At 43.5% G+C, this 23,430-nt stretch overlaps 1 protein-coding gene across 1 annotated transcript; it reads left to right on the forward strand.

Moving 5' to 3' along the window:
* Window positions 1-892: 892 nt before the first annotated feature.
* PRRT2 (proline rich transmembrane protein 2) lies at window positions 893-19,573 on the forward strand. Its single transcript, XM_020798958.3, has 4 exons — window positions 893-1,009; window positions 11,120-11,783; window positions 14,803-14,935; window positions 16,792-19,573. The coding sequence occupies exons 2-4, from the start codon at window positions 11,133-11,135 to the stop codon at window positions 16,800-16,802; spliced, it is 795 nt and encodes a 264-aa protein (XP_020654617.3). The 5' UTR covers window positions 893-1,009; window positions 11,120-11,132; the 3' UTR covers window positions 16,803-19,573.
* Window positions 19,574-23,430: the final 3,857 nt, after the last annotated feature.

The following is a 23,430-nucleotide window of genomic DNA, read 5'->3' on the forward strand; positions in this document are numbered from 1 at the left end:
ACAGAGGGAGGAGGGAAGGCTAAGGAGCTAGGATTCCCCCAAAGCAGCTGTAATGCACCGTTCTCCAACATTAGCTTCCAGAGCTTTGTGAGACTGTCTATTGGTACAAATAATTTCCTTCCCTCCTTTGTTCAGCCAGGAGTTCCCTTCTGTATATCCCAGGGGTAGCACCCTTCAAGCCCTTTTGCGTCATTTTTATCCTGCACATGTTTGAGCCTCCGAGCAGTCCCAGAGGAATAGTGGCAATGCCTCACTCCTCAGTCGATTGGTGCTCCTTGCACTTGTGGCTTCCTCATGTGAAGTTTTCTTCCATTCTAGGGGAGTGTAGAATATGTGGGATGCTTTCAGTACCAACATAGTCTCTGCTAATGCCTTTCCCCTCCAGATCAGCTGATTCTCCATGAAATCCAAATCACACACCCCTCCCTTGTTTGTATTGGAGAAACGGGGTCCATGAAACCATTTGACTCCTACCGGGGGAAGGGAAGGGGCGTCTTTCCAGACAAAGCTGCCAAGTGAGCAAGTAAGAGGGGTGGGCTTGTGGGGGGAGCGAGGGAAAAAGAGGGGCGGAGATTGCATCTGGGCATCTATTCCTCCCTCTCATGTTGGGGAGGGGAGAAAGGGAGAGATACAGCAGAAGGAGGGAGGGGTGTGATGTGTTAGTAAGGGGGGCACCAATCCTGCCAGTCCTTTGCCCATCCTGCCCCCTTTTGCCAACTGGACACAGCCAAAAGCCCAGGTAGGAGAAGAAGGGACTCTTTATCTCTGGTTGGATCCACCATCCCTTCCCTCCACCACCACCACCACCCGGGTTTCTTTTCCCTATTTTGTCCGAGCGGATAACGGTGCTGCGGCAAGCGGGCGGGGGAGACCAAAGGGACTTAAGTGAGCATGCAGAGCTGGGTGTGAACGGGAAAGGGGGAAGGCTCGTTGAGAGGGACGGAGGGAAGGGAGAGCTGATCAACGGGCGGGGGTCATCGGGCGATCGAAATGTGGCCGTGGGCGTGAGGTAAGGGCTTGGGGGGGGGAGTAGGGGGTAGTGGGCAGATGGGAGGGGGGGAGTGAATATTTGGGGCGCCCGGCATCCCATCCCTGACTGCTTTGCTGTTGCCTAAGGAAGGTGGGCTGGGGAAGACAGCACGGAATGGAGAAGGCAATGTGCAGCAAGTAGGAAAGGCGTGGGTGTGGGTGGCAAGGGGGGGGAAAGGAGGAGGTGGGAGAGGAAAGTGGCCGGTGGGTGGGTGGGAGGAGACATGGGAGGGGGTCCCCTGGGGGCTGGATACCCGAGAGAGGGGGGCAGAGCTTTGTCCGTGTGTGTGTATGCATGTATGTAAGAGTGCGTGCGTAAAAGCATGCTGGAAATCGGTCTGGGTCCAGCGGCTGGAAAGGGTGGTTCAGTGGGGCTGGGGGCTGGCGAGGGCGGCCAGCGGGGTGGAAGTGTGAGGTTCGAGCTGGGGAAGCCCAGCGGCAGCAGTGCTCACAGATGGGTGTGAACGAGGGAGGAGGGGGGCGCAGGGGGAGTTGGAAACAAATGCAGGGACCCCCGATGGAGGGGGCGGCGGCGGGGGGGGGCGGCGGGCGTCGCTGGCAAGGCTCGTGGGGTCGTGGATGTTTCCAAGGGATGCTAAGCTGGAAAAGGGTGAGCCGGAGGGGTGGGAGCCGCTGGGGCGAGCCGTGGCTGAGCCGATACATCCTATGCATCCTTAAGGACACCGGGGTCGGGGTGGGGGTGGGGGGAGAGAGAGATCGCCTGCCTCGGACCCCCGGCCTCTTTGCAGGGGAAGCGGGAAGCGGGGGCGGCAAGCCGAGGGAAGACTGTCTTCGCTCAGGGAAAGGCAACCTTGGAGAGGCTGGGGGGGGGGAACCCTCCGACGGGGCGAAGGCGTGCTGGAGCGGCGGCAAGGGGAAAAAAAGGCGGGCAAACAGCTGTGAGGAGGACCCGGCGTGGAGAGGGGAGGAAGCCGAGGCGGCTGCGGGGAGGGTGGGGGCGGCGGCAGAAGAAGGTGAGGAGGGGAAGGGTGCGAAGGAGCTGTCCGTGGTAGCCAAGAAGGGGGCGACCGCAGAGGCGCCTGGAAGAAGAGGCGGAATGGAGGAGGCGGCCCCGGCCCGGGAAGGTGCGAGGAGGGGCGTCTGGAGGAAGAGAGTGGGCACAAAAAAGAAGAAGAAGGACGAGGCGGATGAGGAGTGCAGTTGGCCCCGGTAGTCGGCTGGAGAGAAGAAAGGGGAGGTTTCAGGAGGTGTGGCCGAGACGGGTCCTCCCCTCAGGCCGAGTGAGGCATCCACCTCACCAGGTAGCGGGTTGGAGATGTCAGACCTTTGAGACAGCAAATGGCGAAGTTTCTTAACTACCGGTGGTTGTGTATCTATTGCTAAAGAGAGGGGAAAATGCTGTCAAAATTTTTTCTCCATCCTGTGCCCAAATAACATTGTTGGATTAGAGTTCTGCGCACCATGGCTTGAAAGGGCACTAGACATGTTGACTGCTACCTCTTTTTTTGGGGGGGGGGGTACAGAAAGTCTGGCTGCTGCCTGGAGCAGGTGCTACAAAAGAGGCAACCAAGGTGGGATGGTGGGAGGAGGAAAAACTGTGCAGGATATCAAGGAAGTGGAAAGGGGTGTGAGATGCGGAGAATGGTTATAGGTGATTATGGGAGGATTCCCATGGTGGGGGGAAAGGGTTAAAAAAGGCAAATTAGCCCATAAGCATGGCTTTAGACATAAAGAGCTTCAGCCACTGGGCTAGATAGAAATACATTCATATGTGTTACAAAGGTTCATAGGTGGCATCCTTAGTCCTAAATCACAGGGGTGGGGAATCTTCAAAATTTTCTGAATCTTATTGGATTCACAACATCTAGAGGGCCAAGAGTTTTCTATCCATGCTCTCTGATAGTTTTTCTAAGAGGAATCGTCATATTCATTCAAGCATGATTTCTGTGTTCTACAGCTAGCGCGTGTTCTAAGCTCACTATTCCCTATCTGCAGATTGGAAGAAACCTAAAGCTTTTATCAAAGTTTCAGAGCTTAGGCTGAAAGTAAGCGTAATTGAATTCAACGGGACTTACTTCTGCATAGATCTGGACAGGCTTTATAGAAGAAAAAAAAACTAAAGAAACACCAAAGATACAATAGCATCTTAAAGACTAATAGATTTATAATCATCACCATCATCTTAGAACTGTAGAGATGGAAGGGACCCTATGGATCGTTGAGTCCAGCTGGGGAATTGAACTTCCAACCTCTGGATCCTTAAACCAGATACCTAAGCCACTAAACTCTTTCACTTTCATGGATTGCAATCCCCTTCTTCAGACACACAGAGCTTGATATACAAATATACATTGTGGGAGGTGGAAACACAGTGAAGATGGATACACAGAATACAGAGTGGCACTCTTAATGAATAAATTATTACACTGTGTTTGCACACCATCAGCTATTCTTAACTTTGCTGAGAGGTAAGCATTTGTCTTTCGACAAGAATATATTTGCAAGGATAACACACGGATACTGGTGAAAATTAGACTAGCAGGAGATACAAGACAGGAAGTTATTTTAAATAATTAGAATGGGAAGTTTGAATCATCACCAAGTGATGCATATGCATGTGTGAATGGGTGTGTGTGTTTTCTTATTATGAGAGAAAGCACTGAGTCAAATATATGATGCAATAGCATTCCCGTGTATGTGTATGGGGAGAGAGAAAGGAAGCATGCAAGGGAAATGAGATGGGTATATTTGGGCTATCCTGCCTCCCAGGACACCCATAGTGAGTGAATTCAGCAAACAGAAAACAGCCTTCCTAGATCATCAGCTCAGTGTAGATTGGCAGGATCAATCAAAGGGCAATTGGTCATATTAGAGTTGAAGGTATTAGTACACCATGTGGTTAAAGAGTTATTGCTGGGCTTCCACCTGACTTTTGGTGGACAATAAAATGTATATAGAGAGTAGGAACAGCGTGTGCATGTGTGTCTACATCACAGAACATGATTGCCTGGCTGCCGTGCCACCTATTAATCATGTGTATGCATTACTGAATTAATATGAAACACCAAAATTGTTATTTATCCTCTGCATGTGTCAATAATGCTATGTACTGTATAAGGCAGTCTGCATGCCAGCCCCATCTACGCTGCTTGTGCGGAGGTGTTCCTTGTCTGTGAGATTTGAATATTTGTCAGCTTAATAATTTATTCTGGCATCGTTCTACAAGATGGAATCACAATTATGGAGTCTGTGTATCAATCATAAAGGGTGTCAGCCGGAAAGTAGAAGTGTGTTAGCTAGAATTTGCATATAATGCCAATTATTGCTGCATTTGTTTCCCAAACCCCATCCTTTAATTTATAAAGGGAATTGTAGATGGGGATCATCAAAGACCAAACACTTTAAGGGGATGACAGTCACCAAGCTGTAAGCAGGGGTGAACCAATGCAAACTACTGCGTCCTAGATAGGATTCAAATTATAACATTGTGCTTGTACATTTCCTACACTCTTTTCAATAGAACGGGTAAAGGAAACCATCCCAAGAGTGTGGATTGCACTCTGAGAATAAGCCAAAGTCTTAGTCCACCTTTACCAGCAGGCTTTACTTCTGAGTAACTGTGGTTAAGATTGGCGTTGTTTCAAATTTTAATGTGTTTAGCTCAGACACCTTTGATCAGGGATGAGCAACGTTCAGCCTTCCAGACGTTGTCGGACTTTACCTCCCATTAGCTTTAATCTTAAGACATTTTGCTGCCTGATAGAGATAGAGCCCATTCATATCACCCCATTCATGTCAAGAGGCATAGTTCCTAGGCCAGCTAAGTTATATTGGCAAAGTCTCATCGTGCTTCCACCCCTCCTGGCAGCAAAAATACAATATGAAACAAGAACTTGCTGTATTTTCACAACACATCCAGATTTATTGTCTGTGGCAGTTCTAATGCTAGAGGTAGCTTTGCTAGCCAGTATAGCCAATGATGACAAGAGGGCTGAAAGGACCTGGAATCCATCTACATTTAGAGGATTACCCATTCCATATTACTCTGGGTAATATCTCTCTCTCTCTCTCTCCCTCTCTCTCTACACACACACACACACACACACACATATACAAATACTCTGCCTTCTTCCAGTAACCAAACTACTACCGCTGCCACACCAACCACACAATATGTCCAAAATTGTGCTGTCTGTATTCTACATTCACTCTTTTGTTGCATTATAGTCATGGCAAGCGCCTTATTTCCCCAAGAGGCTGGCTAGCAGGGACAGTGCGGAAGGTGTTACTGAGGACAAGTGATTCACAGGTCTTATTCATAGCGAATAAGAAAGACGGAAACTAAGACACAGAAGACCCGGGTGGAAAAAGATTTTAGGAGGAAAACAGTTGACACGTAATATCAGTCATTATCATCTTAGAACAAACAAGATTACACAAGACTAAGGAAGGAGGCTGATGGAATAACAGAGCCAATATTATAATTTATCTTACACAGTACCAATGAGTTTGGCATGATTCATTACAGAGTTCAGCTTTGCTTTCTTCTGCCCCACATAAGCCCCCCAGATGGAATTTAGGGTTCCTGAATGAATGAACATCTTCTTCTTCTTTGCCCTTTTTTGCTCCAAGGTGTACTCCCATTGATGGTCTAAATAGAAGGTATGGGGCAGGGGGGACTAAGTGAACAGTGCCCCATCTGCCCAGACAATAGGGCAAAATCTGGCTCTCACCTTCCCTTAATACACTGCCTCTCCCCCCAATGCAATCTGGCACTATAATTTTTTGGAGCAAGGTGCCTCTTCCATTTGACTTGGTCCCATCTGATTCCATGAGTCTTGGGGTAACCTTTGAAGGCACACAATGCAGCAATCACACTGAAGCTGAACAGGGTTGGGTCTTGACAGGAAATGTCATATATGCCAGCTTAAGCTGCTTGAAGGAAGGAAGGCAAGAGAGAAATGTGATTAATAATATATGTAAGTTATACTTTAACATGTTCATCTGGGACCTTGTGGCTCCCTGATAATGCTTTGTGGTTAACATGTCTGTCCATGATAAGAGCCTGCTTTTGGTGTTAGCTGGAGTTAAAAGCAGCAAGCAAGTATGGCATGGCAAATCTGATTTTCTAAAACTGAATGCTTCAGGGAGGCGACCCAGAGGAGGTTTTCCCAGTGGGTATAGGATTTTTTAGATCTCCCCTTGAAAGGGTAGAAGTCAGAGAGGCAACAGAGAGGTGCTCTCCTGCAAGGAAAGATCTGACCTCAGATACAGTCAGAAAGAGAGAAAAGGAAGCCTTCAGGGAATGAGCCAAGAATATGCCAGGAACAGAGGCTGACAAATTCCCTTTTGAATGAGCTTCATTCATTTGTTACTCATAATGGGATCATAATGGGGTCATAATGGGAATTTGTCTGAAACAAATTCATTGTCCTAATTTATGACAATGTTCAAGGTTTGTTTGCTTGTTTTTGCCTTATCTATTGCCTTACTTTCTGCTTTCTCCCTGCCTTTCAAACAAGCCACCTTTAGGAAATGATGTTGATATTGGGGAAAATCCCTGTTAAAATAGTTCTAAAAATCTCTTGAAATATCCCTGAAAAGTAAGGTTTAAAAATAACTAGGTGCTACTTGTTACGTGAGTGAAATAATGGCATTCCTGTTCCTTACCTTATTTCTGACATGTCATTTCAAATGTTTTCCTCCTTATAGGAAAAGAAAAAGTAAATACTTAGGGTTAACTGTGTTGCTTGGCTAACAGAGGTGGTCCCACGAGAAGCCCTTGCTCCTCCTTTCCTATTACTTGCTGGGCTCAAGGTGACAGGGCTCCAATATCACAGCTCTCCAGAATAATAGGCAGGACCGGGAACTGCTCAGGCACACTTATCCAAGCTCTTCAATCGGAAAGAGGCCAAGTGTACCTCTCTTGGAAGAGTTCCAGATCAAAGGAGCTCTCAGTAAGAAGCCTTTCTCCTTTTCCAAGGCACAGTAGAACTCGAACTCAAGACAACCAAAGCCCTGTAAGTTTCAGGGAGCAGCATCCCCTCCTGTCCGGTGAGGTCATGTGCCTCCCCTCTAGGCTACTCAGTTCCTTCTGAGCTGCTGTGGGGAATATAATACACCCAGGAACAATATATTTTGGACACTTCTCCCTATTATTATGCAAAGTATATCCATCATTACGACCCACTTGCTAATCGAGCTAACTAGAGTTAGACCGATTGACTCTGTGGAATTCACATGTTTACTTATCTTGCAGTCATCCACTCATGGGGTCTACCGTATTTAGGTTTAGCAACAAGATACTGATGGAAATGAAAATTTTTGAAACGGTGTAGATTTTGGTTTTAAAAAACTGATTGTAAAAAATGTTTTAAAACTATTTTATTTAGCCATTATTTTCTCTACTGTGATATAGATTGTTGCAATGTACACATGCCCACAAGGAGCAGAAAAGCAATTTAAAATAATTTAAATAAATGAATAACTCATGTGATAAGCTGGTTATTATTCTCTAACCCAGTTTCTGATTATGTACTCTAGTTACTGTATTGTTAAACAATTAAACACATATTTACAGTTGCATACTACTATATTTGCCCTGGGCATAAATTGTACTGCATTCAAAATTAAAGGAAGGGATGCTATGTAGACATGGCCCTTGTTACTGTGAGGCAGAAATTTCCAACATGGCACTCATAGGTTGTACTAAACTTCAGATCCCATTATCCAGAGGCTGTTAGCTATGAGCAATGGGGATTGTAGTCAAAATGTTTGGAGAGTACGAAATCAGTGAAGGTTGCTATGGCTATTTTAAAAAGAGGAAATTAATCTCACACACAAAAATTATTTTTTTCGCTTAGAAACTTTTCTATTTTAAATGACTTGAAATACAGATCTGTATGAGATGTTTTTGTCTGTTTATTTCTCCAAATATACTTATAATATATCCATCAGCTGCTAAACCTTTTCTCCAGAACACTATTATTTATTTATTTATTTATTTATTTATTTATTTATTTATTTATTTATTTATTTATTTATTTATTTATTCATTTATTTATTCATTCATTCATTCATTCATTCATTCATTCATTCATTCATTCATTCATTCATTTATTTATTTATTTATTTTATACCCAGCCTATCTGGTCAATGTGACCACTCTATGTCCTCACTCTACTGAAATCTCATTTACTGAAATCTGAAATGGATTTACATTACATATTTCCATAAAGTTCAGAGCACAGTGCTATGCTTTTTGCTACATATCTGTCAAATTCTGCTTCCAAAAGTATGCAATCTGAATCTGAAATCTGGCCCTGTTTCAAATGTGTACAATATAATTCAGTGCATGACTTCCTTCACCTCCAGCCAGATAGAGATGAGGCAAAGAGGTGAGGTTTCATGCGCACCACTCAGATTAATGGGCCAGCGAGCGACCTGGGAATATCAGCTTGCACTGACTGGCTGAGAGTGTTTAAACAGAAGAGTGGTTTTGTGAGGATTGTGTGTGTCATCTGCCTGCAGTTTGGCAGTCACTCTTTTTTTAAAAGGGTGTTAAAAGACTGCTAAAAGGGCATTGTCTAAACTCCGTCCAAATCTGAGATACCTAGAGAGATACATAGAGAGGTGGCCAATGGCTACTTAGTGGCAAGGATTTGAGAGAGAAAGAGAGCGCACAAATCATTGGCACTTGGACCATTACCAATATATTGATACCTATACTTATTCTATAAATAGGACAGCGTATATGATACTGTCATTCTGATTCTCTTTTACAGTAATTGAAGTAATATCAACTGTGGGTCCTGACGGCAACTTTTAGAGTATATATTTTAATTTAATTTTAATTGTTTTATCTTTTTATTGAATTTTAATTCTTGTAAGCGGCCCAGAGACCTTTGGGCAGTGTGGGTGGTAAATAAATAAATAAATAAATAAATAAATAAATAAATAAACAAACAAACAAACAAACAAACAAACAAACAAACAAACAAACAAATAATAATAATAATAATAATAATAATAATAATAATAATAATAATAATAATAATAATAATAATAATAATAATAATAATAATAATAATAATAATAATAATAATAATAATAATAATAATAATAATTCTATAAAGCAACAAATTGTGCTCCCACCTCCTGTGATGCTGGATTCCAGCGTCTATCAGCACGAGCCACCATGGCCAATGGTCATGAATGATGAGAACCATAGTCTACCTTCATGTAGAGGACCACAGGGTCCCCACTCTTGGAATATATAATATTTAAATTCCCATTATCATGGTTATTTCTTGTGTAAAGCCAAGTGAATGGAGAAGCAGTTCTCTTCAAATAATGCGTTGGAAGAGTTTAGAAAGATTACTGCTTTTCCCCTGCACCTCTAATGATCATGCCACTTGGTGAATTCTGGGACCTGTAAAAGTAACATTTGCAAACTTTGTACATTAGTAATCATTTCTGCATCTTTTTTATCCAAATATCCTGCGAGACCCCAGATCCTAAAAAGGACTCTGAAGGCAACATAGATGAGATTATGGTTTCGTAGTTAGAGAATGACATTTCCCCTTTGAAGGATACACAGTATATCCATGGAAGGAATACTAATCCCATCTGTGGGATCAGTATCTGCTGATGATTCATTTATTTGCTGACTGAAAATATTAAATAAAAGCTTCCAGAAATATATTTTATATGTATTTCCAGGATGTATTTACCAGAACTGGCCATGAGAGGGAGCCATGCAATGTATAGCATTTGGTGATCCGGTGGTTTTTGACATCCAGAGCAGGGCGGGGCCTTGGAACCGATCCTTTGCAGATATAGGGGTCCTACTGTAATCCTCCCAAGCCAACAAATCAGCTTCTAGATCAGGGGTGTCCAACCTTTCACCTTCCCTGGGCCACATTAGAAGATGAAAATTTGGTTTGGGCCGCACATATATTTGGTTTGGGCCGCATGGGAGGGCAGCCCTAGCCATCCTCCGCAGCCCCGCTTCAAGTGCGCTTACCGGCAGCTCCGATCTCAGACAGCAGAGGCTGCCAGCTTCGGCTCCGGTGGCCTTATGGGGCCGGGAGGGGGTCCACCTATTGATGGGGATGGCGCAATGCAGTCACGCAGCCCCCCTGTCGCCTCCCTCCCACTCCTTCCTTCCTTCCCTCTCTCCCCCTCTACTGTTGTGACATGCCCCGGCCACATTCCGACCGCAAGCGCCGGCAGTGTAACTTGAAACTTTGGAATTTCTTTAAAAATAAAAAATTGCACTGGGCCGCATTACGAGCTGACCTGGGCCGCATGCGGCCCTCGGGCCGCAGGTTGGACAAGCCTGTTCTAGATGAAGCCCATCTTGATATTTCAATGGCCAGTAGCCAAACAACTCATGCCCAAGAAATGAAGAGTCTCTTTATTTTGGTGCCATGTATAAATGTAAAACAAGGGACATGGTGGCGCTGCGGGTTAAACCGCAGAAGCCTCTGTGCTGCAAGGTTGGAAGACCTGCAGTCGTAAGATCAAATCTACATGATGGAGGGAGCTCCCGTTGCTTGTCGCAGCTCCTGCCAACCTAGCAGTTTGACAGCATGTAAAAATGCGAGTAGATAAATAGCTACCACCTTGGTTGGAAGGTAACGGAGTGCTGTGTCTAGTGCTGGCCACATGACCACGGAAACTGTCTTTGGACAAACGCTGGCTCTACGGCTTGGAGACGGGGATGAGCACTGCGCCCCAGAGTCAGACATGATTTGACTAAATGTCAAGGGGAACCTTTACCTTTACCTATCAATGTAAAACAAATTTGAATTCTACTTGATGACAGGCACCGTGTAATTTCTATGTTGATCCTGAAAGGATTCCATGGGATCCTGTGCCTGAGAGGCCCAGGAACATTCTTCTTACTGCCTCTCATTCTCCTTGTCTCAACCTCTTGCCTTCAGAAGCGGTTCAGTACTTGATTCAGCTCAGTTATGAGGGAGAGTTTGGAAATTTGCTTTCTTTGGATGAAGGGGACAGTTGTGAAGAAAAGCAATTCTTCCAAACTGTAGTATCAGGGAAGGGAAAAATCTCGGAGGTTTCCTTGTTTTCATCACGTCCTTCCCCAAATCCCCCTTCAATCCAGGTATTCTCCTACCATGTCGGATGATGCTGAAAAGAATGAGGCTCCCCCAGGAGCAGCAAAGGAACCAGAGCAGCAGGAAAAGGAGGAGCAGGAGCAGGAGACGCCACAAGAGATGGAGTCAGCGCCGCAGCCAGAAGCAGAACCAAAATCCGAACCCGAACGAGAACCCGAACCAGAGCAAGAGAAGACACAGGAGAAGCTGCCATCACAGACACCCCCTCAGAGCCCCTCTGCCCCTGAGGTCCCAGCCTCACCTGTCATGGTGACTGTCACCATTGAGGAGGACGCTGTGGTAGGACCACAGGAGAACGGGGACCCTCCAGGGCTGAGAGCGGGCTCGGCTGAAGAACTGGGGACCACCCCGGCACCACTCACGAGCCCCCCCACCCGCTCCAAATCTGCATCGCTGAATGACCTGAAACCCCAGAACAGTGTCAACGGGGGGCCGCGGGCCATTGTGAGAAGCAGCTTGTCCGGCTCTCAGGTGCACCTCGCAGGAGCTGCTGGGTCTCCGCGGGCCAGCCTGAGCCGACAGGCCTCAGCCACCGGGTCCACAGGTGGTGAGGCTGGGGAGAAACCCAGAGACTACATATTCATTGCTGCCCTCTCCTGCTTCTGCCCAATCTGGCCCATAAACATTGTCGCCTTTGTTTACTCTGTCATGGTAAGTGCAAAGTGATTAGCTAGATCTTGGGAGAATTAGTTTTTTTTTAATTTAACAAGCCAATACGCATGCAAACTGAGGAATTCTGGGAATTCTCATCCAAAAATATAACATTTCCACATTCTGGAGCCACCTCCTGTTTTTACTTCTACTAGGCTGTGCCATATTGGTTTCTTTCATGATTTTTCTTCCATTTCCCCTCTTTCCTGTCCTTGACCATTTGTCTTTGTTGTTACTTTGCATTCTTCCCATGCACATGAGCGAAGAACAGCAAAGAAACAGTATGTTTACTTAACAAGAAATAGGATAGTGTCTTATTTTTAAAAAGCAGTTTTATTTGCATGAAAGAGCAGGCTAGGGTGCTTCCCCAAATTGTCATCTCACCTGACTAGTTTTCTACATGCTACATATTTTATAAAACCTATTACAGTGCCTGTCACCATATCTTTGGCATAACACATGCAATAATATCTTCCTGAACTAATACACAGATGCACATTTAGAAATACAATTATAATTTAAACAGAAATACAATTAATCTCATCCAAGTGGAGGAAACTGAATTGATGAACTGGGCCTGTATTTGGTCTGTTTCCCTGGGGATTTGCATCTTTTAAACCAGCAGTTCCCAAACCTAGGGTCCCCAGATGTTCATGGATTAAAAATCCCAGAAGTCTTTGTCACTAGCTGTGCCAGCCATGTTTTCTGGGAGCTGTAATCCAAGAACATTTGGGGACCCAAAGTTGGGAAGTGCTGTTTTAACCAGATTAAGGACTTGACTACCCTTCAAGTAGAGAAGACAGTCCTTTTCAAAGTAGGGCACCCTACCAGCAGATAAACCAAAACCCAATAAACTGACTATACAATATGAGTGCTTATTCCCATCCAAGGAGTCTATTAAGGCATATTCACTTTCCTGTTCTTCCTTTAAGAGGTCCAAGCCAGCTTACATGAACCGCAGGACAGTTTGCTTTTAATAGAAATCATCTTTATAGCTTTTACTTCTTGGGTTGTTACCCCCTCCTATGTGCTGCTCACGGAGAAACAATAGTAAAATAAAACAAAAAGCAAAAACAGCAGTTAAGATAAAAATATGAATATATATATAAAAAAAAAACGAAGATAAATAAAATATCTACAAAAAACACAAACCCATTTTAACAGTTTTAGAAGTCATACATACTCCCAATCACATAAACAAAAACAGCCACCTTAAACTAGGTTCAACCAGCAAAGCATCTTCCCAAATACTGTTTCCTTTGTAGAGCATGGAAAAGCTCTCCCCCCGTGCTACAGCTCCCCACATCTCCAGGAGACATAGCCATTGGCCCTCCAGGATGGGAGGTTCTGCAGACTATAGTCTAAAATTAAAGTAACATATGCTCCACATTGTGTTCCTTTGACTCACAGGAGTTAAGAAACACTCTTTGGCTGAGATCTTAATTAATTAATTGCCTGTGTGTGTATTTTTAAATGTTGTGCCCTTTTCTTTCATCGCCAGTGGCAATACAGAGGTGGGGTGAGTTTAAAAATGTAAAAAATACACTGACTGTGAAAACTCAGTGAAAGCATAAAAACTATAAAACCCATGTACAGTACTCTAAAATTTCAAAATGCCACTTCACCTGCTGCTTGAGAAATGCTTCACTGAAGCTTAATGTAGCCATGGGTCCTAATTTAGAGAAGACAGCCTTCTGCTGGAGAAGGGTGAATTCTCTTTTTGAAGGCATCCTCTGTTTGAAGGGCTTGTCCCTCCAGGTCTGTTTTAAAGATAAGCAAAAAAGCAAAGTGTGCTGCTTGTAGACTGCCCCATAGCCCATAAAGCACTCTGTGGGCCTTTTATAATTTAATTATGCAGGCTACACATTGCACACACATCCTAGCAAGCTGGGTGTTCAGTTTACCAAGAACAGTTTTGGCGGCAGTATGTACTACATTTTAACCACTGCACCCCAAGGTGCCTTAAGATAAGCAATCATAAAGGAGACAGATCAGGGACATTAAAGCTCATCCTTAGGAAACTTAGGAAGCATGTAGCCCACCTGATCTCTCAGGTGAGATATATTGTCATTCTGTTCAAATTAATAGAAGCAATTCTAATTTTGCATCTGTACATATAAACTACAGTGTGTGTATATGTATACACACACACACACACACACACACACACACACACACACACACACACGTAGATACATATGCAGTACATATCTGTAAAGAGGAAGACCAAGTATGTGATGGACTGGCTCCCTAAAGGAAACCACAGGCTTGAGTTTGCAAGAGTTGAGCAGGGCTGCTGAGGACAGGAGATTTTGGAGATCACCCAATCATGGGGTTGCCATGAGTCGGAGACAACTTAGTGGCACATAACAACAACAAGCATCTGTACATATAAACTGTACCACTACCCAACGTTGTGTAGTGGATACAGCAATGGACTAGGACTCAGGAGACCTGGGTTCGATCCCTGACTCTGCCATTAAAACATCAATGGGGGTGTGTGGAACTGGTAAAACCACTCCTTAAATACTTCACTTATCTTGAAAACCTATTAGGGTCCCTATAAGTCAGTTCCCAGTTCCAACTTGATGGCACATAATCCATATAAATTAGCATACCTAGTTTCACACAAATGGATGCCCCATTTTATTTTGGGTACGTGTGAGAGGGACGTAACGACTGACGTCCCCTTGTTTGGTTTTGTGTTAAGTGGCCACTTTGCTGAGCAGGGTAGGGGCTGAACTCAGAACTTCGTGCACAACATAGCTATTCTTCCTAGCTACAATCACTTTTCTTTTTTAAATGTTTTTTTAAAAATGTTGGGGTTTTTATCACTTTATATTCTCCTTCTCACTCATAAAAAAATGATGCTACTCATGCAGCCACTGTGGGCCCTCCTTTGGTCTCCTCAAGGTGGGATACAAATCCTAAACATGAATGGAAATCAAGGAATAAAGTCTTTGGGACCATTGACTTAATGCTGCCTAATCCTTTCCTCTTTTTTTTGCCTCCTTGTCAGTCCCGTAATAGCTTCCAGCAAGGAGACATTGATGGGGCGCGGCGCCTGGGACGTGTAGCAAAACTGCTGAGTGTTGTGGCATTGGTTGGAGGTGTGCTCATAATTGTGGCTTCTTGTGCCATCAACTTTGGAGGTGAGTATCCGAGTAACCAGAACTGGATGAGGCGATCAAATGCTTGTGTCTTATATATTTTTGTTCCAAGCCCCTTGTGCGGCATACAGGAAGAACAGATTCTTGGACAGTCATTTTTCCTTTAAAATTAGGAATAAAATCTATGCTGTCAGGGGAAAGCTTATCCATTAGTACAAAGTGCGGTGGGAGGTAAGATTTCCTAGAGGTAAACATAGTTAGGGTGGGTAGTCTTGCCTCAGAGGAATAAACTTCCAGGGCTCATTGGCATATATTCCATCTGACTGTATATCTGGATTTATGACTGGCCACTGCACAGCTTTGATGATTAGTGGAGGTCTATGGAAGAGAGGCCACAAAGAAGTTAAAACAAGTAAGAACCGTATGCCATCTTAAAGACAAACGTGTTTTTTTGAGATCAGTTGCATCTAATGAAGTGGCCTGCAGTCCACAATAATAAATCATTTGCCACCAAGTCAATTCTGACTTATGGTGATCCTTTTCAGGGTTTTCCAAGGTAGAGAATACTTAGAAGTGGTTTATCATTCCCTTTTGGGGGGGGGGCATTCTGGAATTGTGCAGCATGCCCAGGGCTACACAGGCTGGCTCTTCTCCCAGGAGACACAGTAAGGAATCGAACTCACAACCCCTGGCTCTGCAGGCAGATACCTAAGCCACTGAGGAGCCCACAGGAGTTCACATCAAATAAAACCTGTTAATCTTTAAGGAACCACAAGACTCTTTAAAATTTAAAAACCATCTGAAAACCACCTCTGTTCCCCTAATACCACTATACACCTAAAGAGTGATTTTTGTTTTTGTGTTTTTAAGAGTTCATGCTATCCAAATCAGAATTACTATAATTTGAAGCTGCAAAAATTAAAGGAGGGAAAAGAAAAGAAAGGGAAATGAGGGAAAAAATCAAAATATTATGGCACTTCAAAGACTAACAGATTTACTTCAGCGTGAGCTTTTGTGGCTCAGAATCCCCTTCTTCAGAGGAACATTGTCGGAAGAACTGGATTTTGATCCACAAAAGCTCACAATGAAATAATCCATTAATCTTAAACATGCCACAATATTTTGTCTTTTTGCTCTCTCTTCTGTCTTTTCTCCCTTTGATTTTGCTAGTGTGTAAGACTGACTAATACAGCTCTTTCTCTGAAGATTGCTGTAATTTGAACTGTGAAGCAAAAGCCTTTTATCTTTAAATAAACCAGCTTTTCTTTTCCTCATAACATTGTCCCAAACTACTTCATTTTCTTCCTAATGACCCTCTAGACAAAATATCAGCCATATGGAATAGATTTCCCTCTTTTGCTAGAAGTTTTAATTTAATGAATTTTTTTTGTTTTCTGAGAAAGCTAATGGGTATTTTCAGCCTCTCCACAGTAGCTGCATTTAATCCAAATGTTATTTTGTAGTTAATGTTGGCCTACAACCTTCAGTCATCATAACCTGTTAACCTGGTTCTGTGTACTAGCCCATCTTCATAACCAGCAACATCTCAGAATCCTGTCTTGTTTTTAACTTTCCCTCTTCCTGCTGCCACCATCAACATTAGGCTGAAATAGGCAAAATGAGGAAGAGAACTGTACCATGCCCTTTTCTTCATGGTGTGTCATCAGTCTCCATCTTGCTTTTCCCTACTGACCTGGCCCCACATGCTCCAGATTCCAGTGGATGGATGCCATATGTGGGGAGATTGAATTGGGGCATGTGTAAAATATTCCTCTTTATTTTTCTTTCCAGATAGTAAAATGTTGCTTCTTCTGTTCTCCTTCCCTGTGTTCTTATTCCTTCTCCCGCCAACCCCCTTGCCCTTCTTACCCTGCCCCTCTATCTTTCCCCTTTCCCAGTGTTCCAGTGAGGGCAGCACTTGGGTGCTACTTCCTCCCTAGCACCGAAATGTCCATCTTTGGCGCTGGGAGCCAACATGACTACAGTACATTCTTTCCATCCCATCTCATGTCCCCCATCAATCCCAAAACCATGCAAAACAGGAGCACAAGGATGGAGACAGCGGAGAAAGAGAGAGCGAGAGACAGAAGTCAAGCATAGAAGAGCACAAGAGTATGAAACTGAGAGAGGCTATATCTTGCCTCACTCTTCTAGAAGATATTAATAATAATCAGGTGGCATCAAGTCAATTCTGACTTATGGTGACACTCTTCAGGGTTTCCTAGGTAGAGAATATTCAGAAGTGGTTTACCCTTCCCTTCTTCTGGGGGAGCCCTGGGACTGTGCAGCTTGCCCCAGGCTATGCAGGCTTGCTTTTCTGAGCTATCCAGCCTAAACAGAAGGTCAGATGCAGGGTGGTGAATAAGCACCTCTCTCTCTCTCACACACACACACACACTCCCTCTCTCTCTCTCTCTCACTTTCTCTCATCTTTCCTTCCATCTGGTCATCTGTTCCATCAATGACCCATCCATCCATCTTCCATCCACTGCCAAATTTCGACAGCAAATAAAACTCTTTCGATATTCCATGTTTACAAGAAGCTGCCGGAGGAAAAAAAAGCTCTTTTCCCCATCCTCTGTGAAGGAGATGGGGAGCATGTTTACATGTTTGCCGGAAAGAAATGAAACAGAACCAGTGCAGGAAGGAGGAGAGAAAAGACTTCTTCTTAGATCTCCTGCTCTCATCTGTCATGTTTACAAAAGACAACAACCAAGGATGAGACAGATTGGGGACCTGTGCCATTGATTGGTTTAGAAGCTGGATGTGGTGGGGTGGGCGTTTGTACTGAATCGTTATGCATCAGAAAATGAGGGAGTGAAGTGGTGTGGCCAGCCTTGATTAGGTTGCATACATCCCAGAGCTGTGAAAAGAGGATGGCAGAAGCAAATCCATTCTCCACCCAGCCAACAGAATAAGGAACAACAATGACATTTTATGTTGTTGGATGAAGGAAGGAATACAATCAACATCAAGAGACTTGAGCGCTGAACAAATTAGTGGAACAAACAGGACTGGTGGAATTTGAATGATGAAAGTATAAGGAAAGTGGAAGAGGCAACGGGGGAGGAAAAATAGAGAATGACCAAAGAGCCCTGAAAAGGAGAGAATGGACCAGGAGAGTGATGAAGAGTTTTATGAAAAAGATGAAGAACCACCAAAAAAGGAGGAAGCAAATAAGACAGGTAAAGAAGGGGACAGAAGGGCAGGAGAGGAAACAAAACAGGTTAATAGAAGAAGACATATAATAAAGGGGAGGAAAGCAGCACGCTTTAATAAAGGAACAGGCACTGCTACATTTTATGTGAGAAAACTGGAGTGAATGAAATGGTGGATCCAATTCAAAGAGGGAACACACATAAAAGGGATATAGACCCACCTGGTTCCTTTGTTTTAAGGGGCGAGGTGCAGCTGTACAGACACAGTTGGAAATTTTTTGGCCAGGACAGAAATCTGCCAGGTAAAGGAAAATGGAAATTTTTCAATGGGAAGAAAATCTGAAGTAGGTCGAAATGCATGTATTAACTGTCAGCATGGCTACTGGCTAAGCGTGTTTTGGCAAAACTGGAACTACAAGGCAGCAATTAAGAAGGAGCTGGGATATTGACATGATCAAACTTCAGGGCAGGTACAGGGCAAGCTAAAGAGGAGAAATTGTGGAGGTGGTTAGGATGATATTAAAGGTTTCTGGCTGTTGATGTTGATCCTTCCTTAGTGTCAGTTTGTGGATTGTGGACTCGCTTGTTTAGTTTTAGACAGAATTTTGAAAAATAACATTTGGTTGACAGCTCTCAGAATACCTTGGCCAGCACAGCTATTGACTCTGCTGGCTGGAGGTTTCTGGCAGTTGTCATCGAATAAAACAGAATTGTCCATGCTCTAATTTTTGTATATGTCTGTCTATGGAAGGCAGAACATGCACTTAGTGGGGCAACAAGAGATGCTCTGTGGAAACCATAAACAAAATCCTGTTGCTTAGTTTAGTAAATTGCACTAAAATAGGCTCATTTAATAAGTGTGGATTTGGTAAGTCAACTTCTCCATAAGTTCCATTGATCTGAAGGGGCCTACTCTAATGACAACTTACTTCAGCATAGTCAACTCTTCTGTAAGTTCCATTTGAATCAAAGGAATTTATGGAGGAGTTGACTCACCAAGTTTCCATTCATTCAATGGGGCCTATTCTAGTGTGATTTACTATTGCAGGCAACAGGATTTAGCCCCATGGGTTGAATCCAGACTTTGAACAGACACACTGAAAATCAATGGGCCTTTAATATGTCCCATTACATGAACATACAGATTGCATGGCTTCCAACTGGTTTGCTCTGCATACAACCTCATGATCTTACGCTGGCCTCTGCTTTATTTCCGATGCTTTAAATTTAGAATGGGTAACATATGGCCATACAGACGTTGTGTAACTATAACTCCTATCAGCCCTAGCCTGCATAATAAACAGTGAGGACTGATGGCAGTTGCAATCCAGCAACAACCCAGGGCCAGTGTGTGTGTGTGTCATCCCACAACTTCTGTACAGCCATATGTTCTCTATACCTAAATTAGAGCTTCAGAAATAAAGCAAACACCATGTGGCAAGGAACATGTAGCACGACACATGAGTCAGAAAGTCAGCCTCAAAATATATGATGGGAGAAACGTGTGAGTGAGTGTGAGGAAGGAAGGAAGGAAGGAAGGAAGGAAGGAAGGAAGGAAGGAAGGAAGGAAGGAAGGAAGGAAGGAAGGAAGGAAGGAAGGAAGGAAGGAAGGACATAGAGAAGTGTATGTTATCACCATATATATATGGAAAAAGTATTTTGGGGACTACAGCTTCAGGATTTTTTATGCTAGGTGGTGGGATTCTGTGAACTGCAGTCTTAAAAATCAATGTTTCCAAGCTGTTAAATATATACTCAGTGGAGAGAACTGAGTAATAAAATGGCGGATGGATGAAGCTGTACAACTACCTACACATAGGATTACAGAACATGAAGAAATAAAACACCACTCTAAATGGCTGGCTACAAATGTAAGTCAAGACAATTCAAAAGTCAAGAGCCAAGTTTAAAGGCAGCCTGGGATACCAAACTAGAATGACTGGATGAAGAAAACACCAAAAAGCTACAGTGGCCCACTGAAATGAAAGGATGAGAAAGGAATTGGGTGGACAGAGGAACACCTAATGCTTAGATGAAAACTAGGGAAGTTCTCTTTTCCAGAATGGAATAGATAGCAATTCAGCTTGGATGAATACATACACTAGAGAATGCATATCTCTTTTTCAGTGAAATAAGGGAGAACAGCACGAAGTTATGAGAATATTTGTAACCAGAATTTTAAAAAAGGCAAAAAGGTATGCTGGTATAGAAGAGTTGAATGATACTTCACTGACAGACACATATACCTTACAGTGTACACAGTATACCAAACAACAACAAATATTTTTAAAAGCCTGATGGACAATCGTGTATGCTAATGGATAGGAACAATTGGGGTGGGGTGGGGGAAGGGCACCAGCAAATAGTTGTGTGTGTCAGACACGAATTTACACCCGGCACAATGTGACTTTAAATTTTTGTTTTCTTTCGCAGACTGTTACACAATGGGGGATTAAGTGGGTGAGAGGGTGGGAATATGGGGTGGGGTGATCTGTTGTCTTCACCTAAAATCTTGTTTAGGATGAGGACAGAGGGCTTTATTTTGGGGGAGAGGTGTCCTTAAACCTCTTTCTCTCTTAATCCCATCTGCACGACTTATTAACCTCTGATCATCTTTGTCAACCAGCCCTCAAAAAGAGAAAAAAAAAGAATAAATTGCCTTTCCTTGCATGTTACAAAACAGCCTCCCTTAATATGGGGTCCCCAAGATGTGTTGTACTACAATTTCCATAATAGCTGTTGTTGGGTTGCGGAAGTTGTAGTGCAATACCTCTGGAAGGACCCAAGTCGGCGAAAGCCAGTGCAGAATGGAGGGCAATTTTAGCTTTCTCTTTTCCCTTTCCCCTGCCTTCTGGAGACAATGAATCTCTAGGAGCTGGGAAAAGGGATGGTAGAGGTGGGTTGCTGTACTTTGATGTTGAAATGCAAGTATTCTATCTGCATGTTTTTATATGCTCATAATTGGGGATGGGGAGGGAAAGCGGTGGGGTGGGAGGGAGAGAAATCAGAAACTTGAAATTGGAGAGAGAGCATTGAGAGTCTGTTCTAGAGCAGGAGTCAACATGGAGGTGCTCAAATGAGCAAAACATTGGCTACCCTAGAGAAGTAATGTTTGGAAGGGTCAGCAGGTGACTCAAGGGTAACTTGGCAGGGAAGATGGGGTTCAGTTCAGTGGGGTATAGTGGCAAGGAAATACTATGAAGAAGGAGACAGAAGGTGATGGGTCCACGAAAATCCAGCGATATCCCAAATCTCTCATATGGAAGGGACAAGACATTCAGAGCTAAGGAATCCTTTTGGAATTAGCAGTAGATAGACACTGAAGTATGGGTGCTGCCGAAGGGGGTGGATGTCCAGAGAGATCAATTGACCATCAGTTCCTTAGGGGGAGAGGACCTGTTCCACCACCCTTTTAGCAAAAATGGCCTATTGGTAGAATTTATTGCCACAGTGTATTTCAGAGAGAGGGGTTATCTGAAAGTTACCTTGTCCCTTGACCCACTCCTCCAGTTCTACAAAACAATAAGTTGCCTTCAATTTTTACCCTCATCATATATGTGCTTTAAGAAACAACCAGAGCTGGAGGAGATGGGAGGGAGTGGAATGTAAAAAGAGTTGAGAAATTGGAAATATGACTATGGAAGTTGTCAAAATGGAAGATGGTTTGCTGTGGGGAAAGAGGGGTTTTTACATTTACACTTATCAGCTATTGAATGAAAACCATGTAACCTATATCTTTGACATGATGCTTGATAGATGTTCTCATATGTGGGGTGGGCAAAATTTTGGATGCTAAAAAACAAAGTTTGCTTTATTATACAATTTTAAAGGGGGTTAGGTTTTTAAGGGGGAAGAACAGGAGGGAGATTTTATTTTTTATTTCCTGTCCCCCTAGCTTTTGAGATATAGTTTAGTTTCTCACTTTTGTGGAGTACTTGTTGTGGCTTCACATGCCACAGTGTTGAGGAGTAACCAGGAAGCATCACCTATGCCTTGCACTTTCTGTCCCTCTACCAAAGGAAACAGAAATTTTCTCAGTTTGTGTGCAAGGACAACGCATGAGCAAAGATTTTGTTGCTATGAAAACAAATTTAAATCATGCCATTATTCCAGACACAAAGCACAGTGCAACATTGCTTATATGGTGCTTATTACATACTACTCACCACAATCAATGCTTCTATTGATCAAACCTATTTACTTTGTTGTAAATCCGTTACTGTTTCATTCTCTTGCATTTTTCTATTCAGGTTCTTCCCTATTATTTATTCTTGCCAACGGAAATGATTTTTGTTGGAAACATAGAAGGGTGGTGGTCTTTCTGAGCTAGAACTAATCAAATCCTTTTGTGGGATTCAAAATTGTTTTATTTTGAGGGGGGGAATGTTGTTGTGAATTGTTACAAATCCTGATACCCATTTGTATAAAGAAATGGTGAGGGGAGGGAGGGGGAAAGGGGATGTGGTGAAATTATAAACTGCTACAGATTTTTGTATCGATGCATGAATTGAGTAAATAAACTCAGGTGCATGAAATCGGCATATCTCATTTTATCCGAGAGATCTCAGTTTCAGATGCGGGCTGCTCCCTATTACTGTTTTAACCCACTGCTTTTTAAAATCTACAGAAATCCATGTCCAGTTCCCTCATAAAATAATATGCAGGTGTGCAAGTGTTTCATTTCAGAATAACTTAGAGTCTGGGAGGTTACCTGGGGGGAAATACAACTACTTAACAGCAGGTGTGGGTAACGTCCACCCCCCTGCCAACATCTGATCTCACTTACTCTTGGCTCTAGACAACAACATGTACCCCAAAAGATTGCATAAGGAAAAATGGGGCTCTCTACAGAAGAAAACTAATTTTTGATCTCTACAGTTCACACAGATTGCCAGTCATGAGGTAAAACAAATCCTGGACTCTGCCTTTGCAAAGGCAGATCAGGGAGAATTCAGTGGAACTTTCTGCACTTACAAAAACACAATAGTAAGAAAGTTAAAGTAGAATTCATCTCGTTAAGGTTTATTTGGTTGGTAGTTCCAAGGTCTTCTAGTATTCTGATGTGGTATGGTCCAGCGTCTCACCATAGGCATCCTTCAGTCTCAAGAGACTATGGTAACATGCTCTGTATCGAGAAGTGTCCTCTCCAGAGCATGAAGCCTGGGTAAAGTAATATGGAGGATAGGCTGTTACCCAAGCAGCAGATCCCCCCTCTCCATGTTGCTGAAATGGTCCAATGGAAAGGTAAGCGCCAATACAACTGGTAACAGCAACGTCGCAGGAGTTGGCAGAACGACACGAACTGTCTTCGGGACTCCAGCTCCGGATTTTGCCTCTAGGTTAACTCCTGAAGCCTTTTCCATGAGTGGATATAGCCAC

Source organism: Pogona vitticeps, chromosome 6, assembly GCF_051106095.1.
Source record: "Pogona vitticeps strain Pit_001003342236 chromosome 6, PviZW2.1, whole genome shotgun sequence".
Lineage (NCBI taxonomy): Eukaryota > Metazoa > Chordata > Lepidosauria > Squamata > Agamidae > Pogona > Pogona vitticeps.

Bases quoted from the DNA above. Each gene is read 5' to 3' on its own strand.
- PRRT2 (XM_020798958.3), top strand. From the start codon at position 11,133: ATGTCGGATGATGCTGAAAAGAATGAGGCTCCCCCAGGAGCAGCAAAG. The intron at 11,784-14,802 runs GTAAGTGCAAAG...CCTCCTTGTCAG, and splicing joins CCTTTGTTTACTCTGTCATG to TCCCGTAATAGCTTCCAGCA.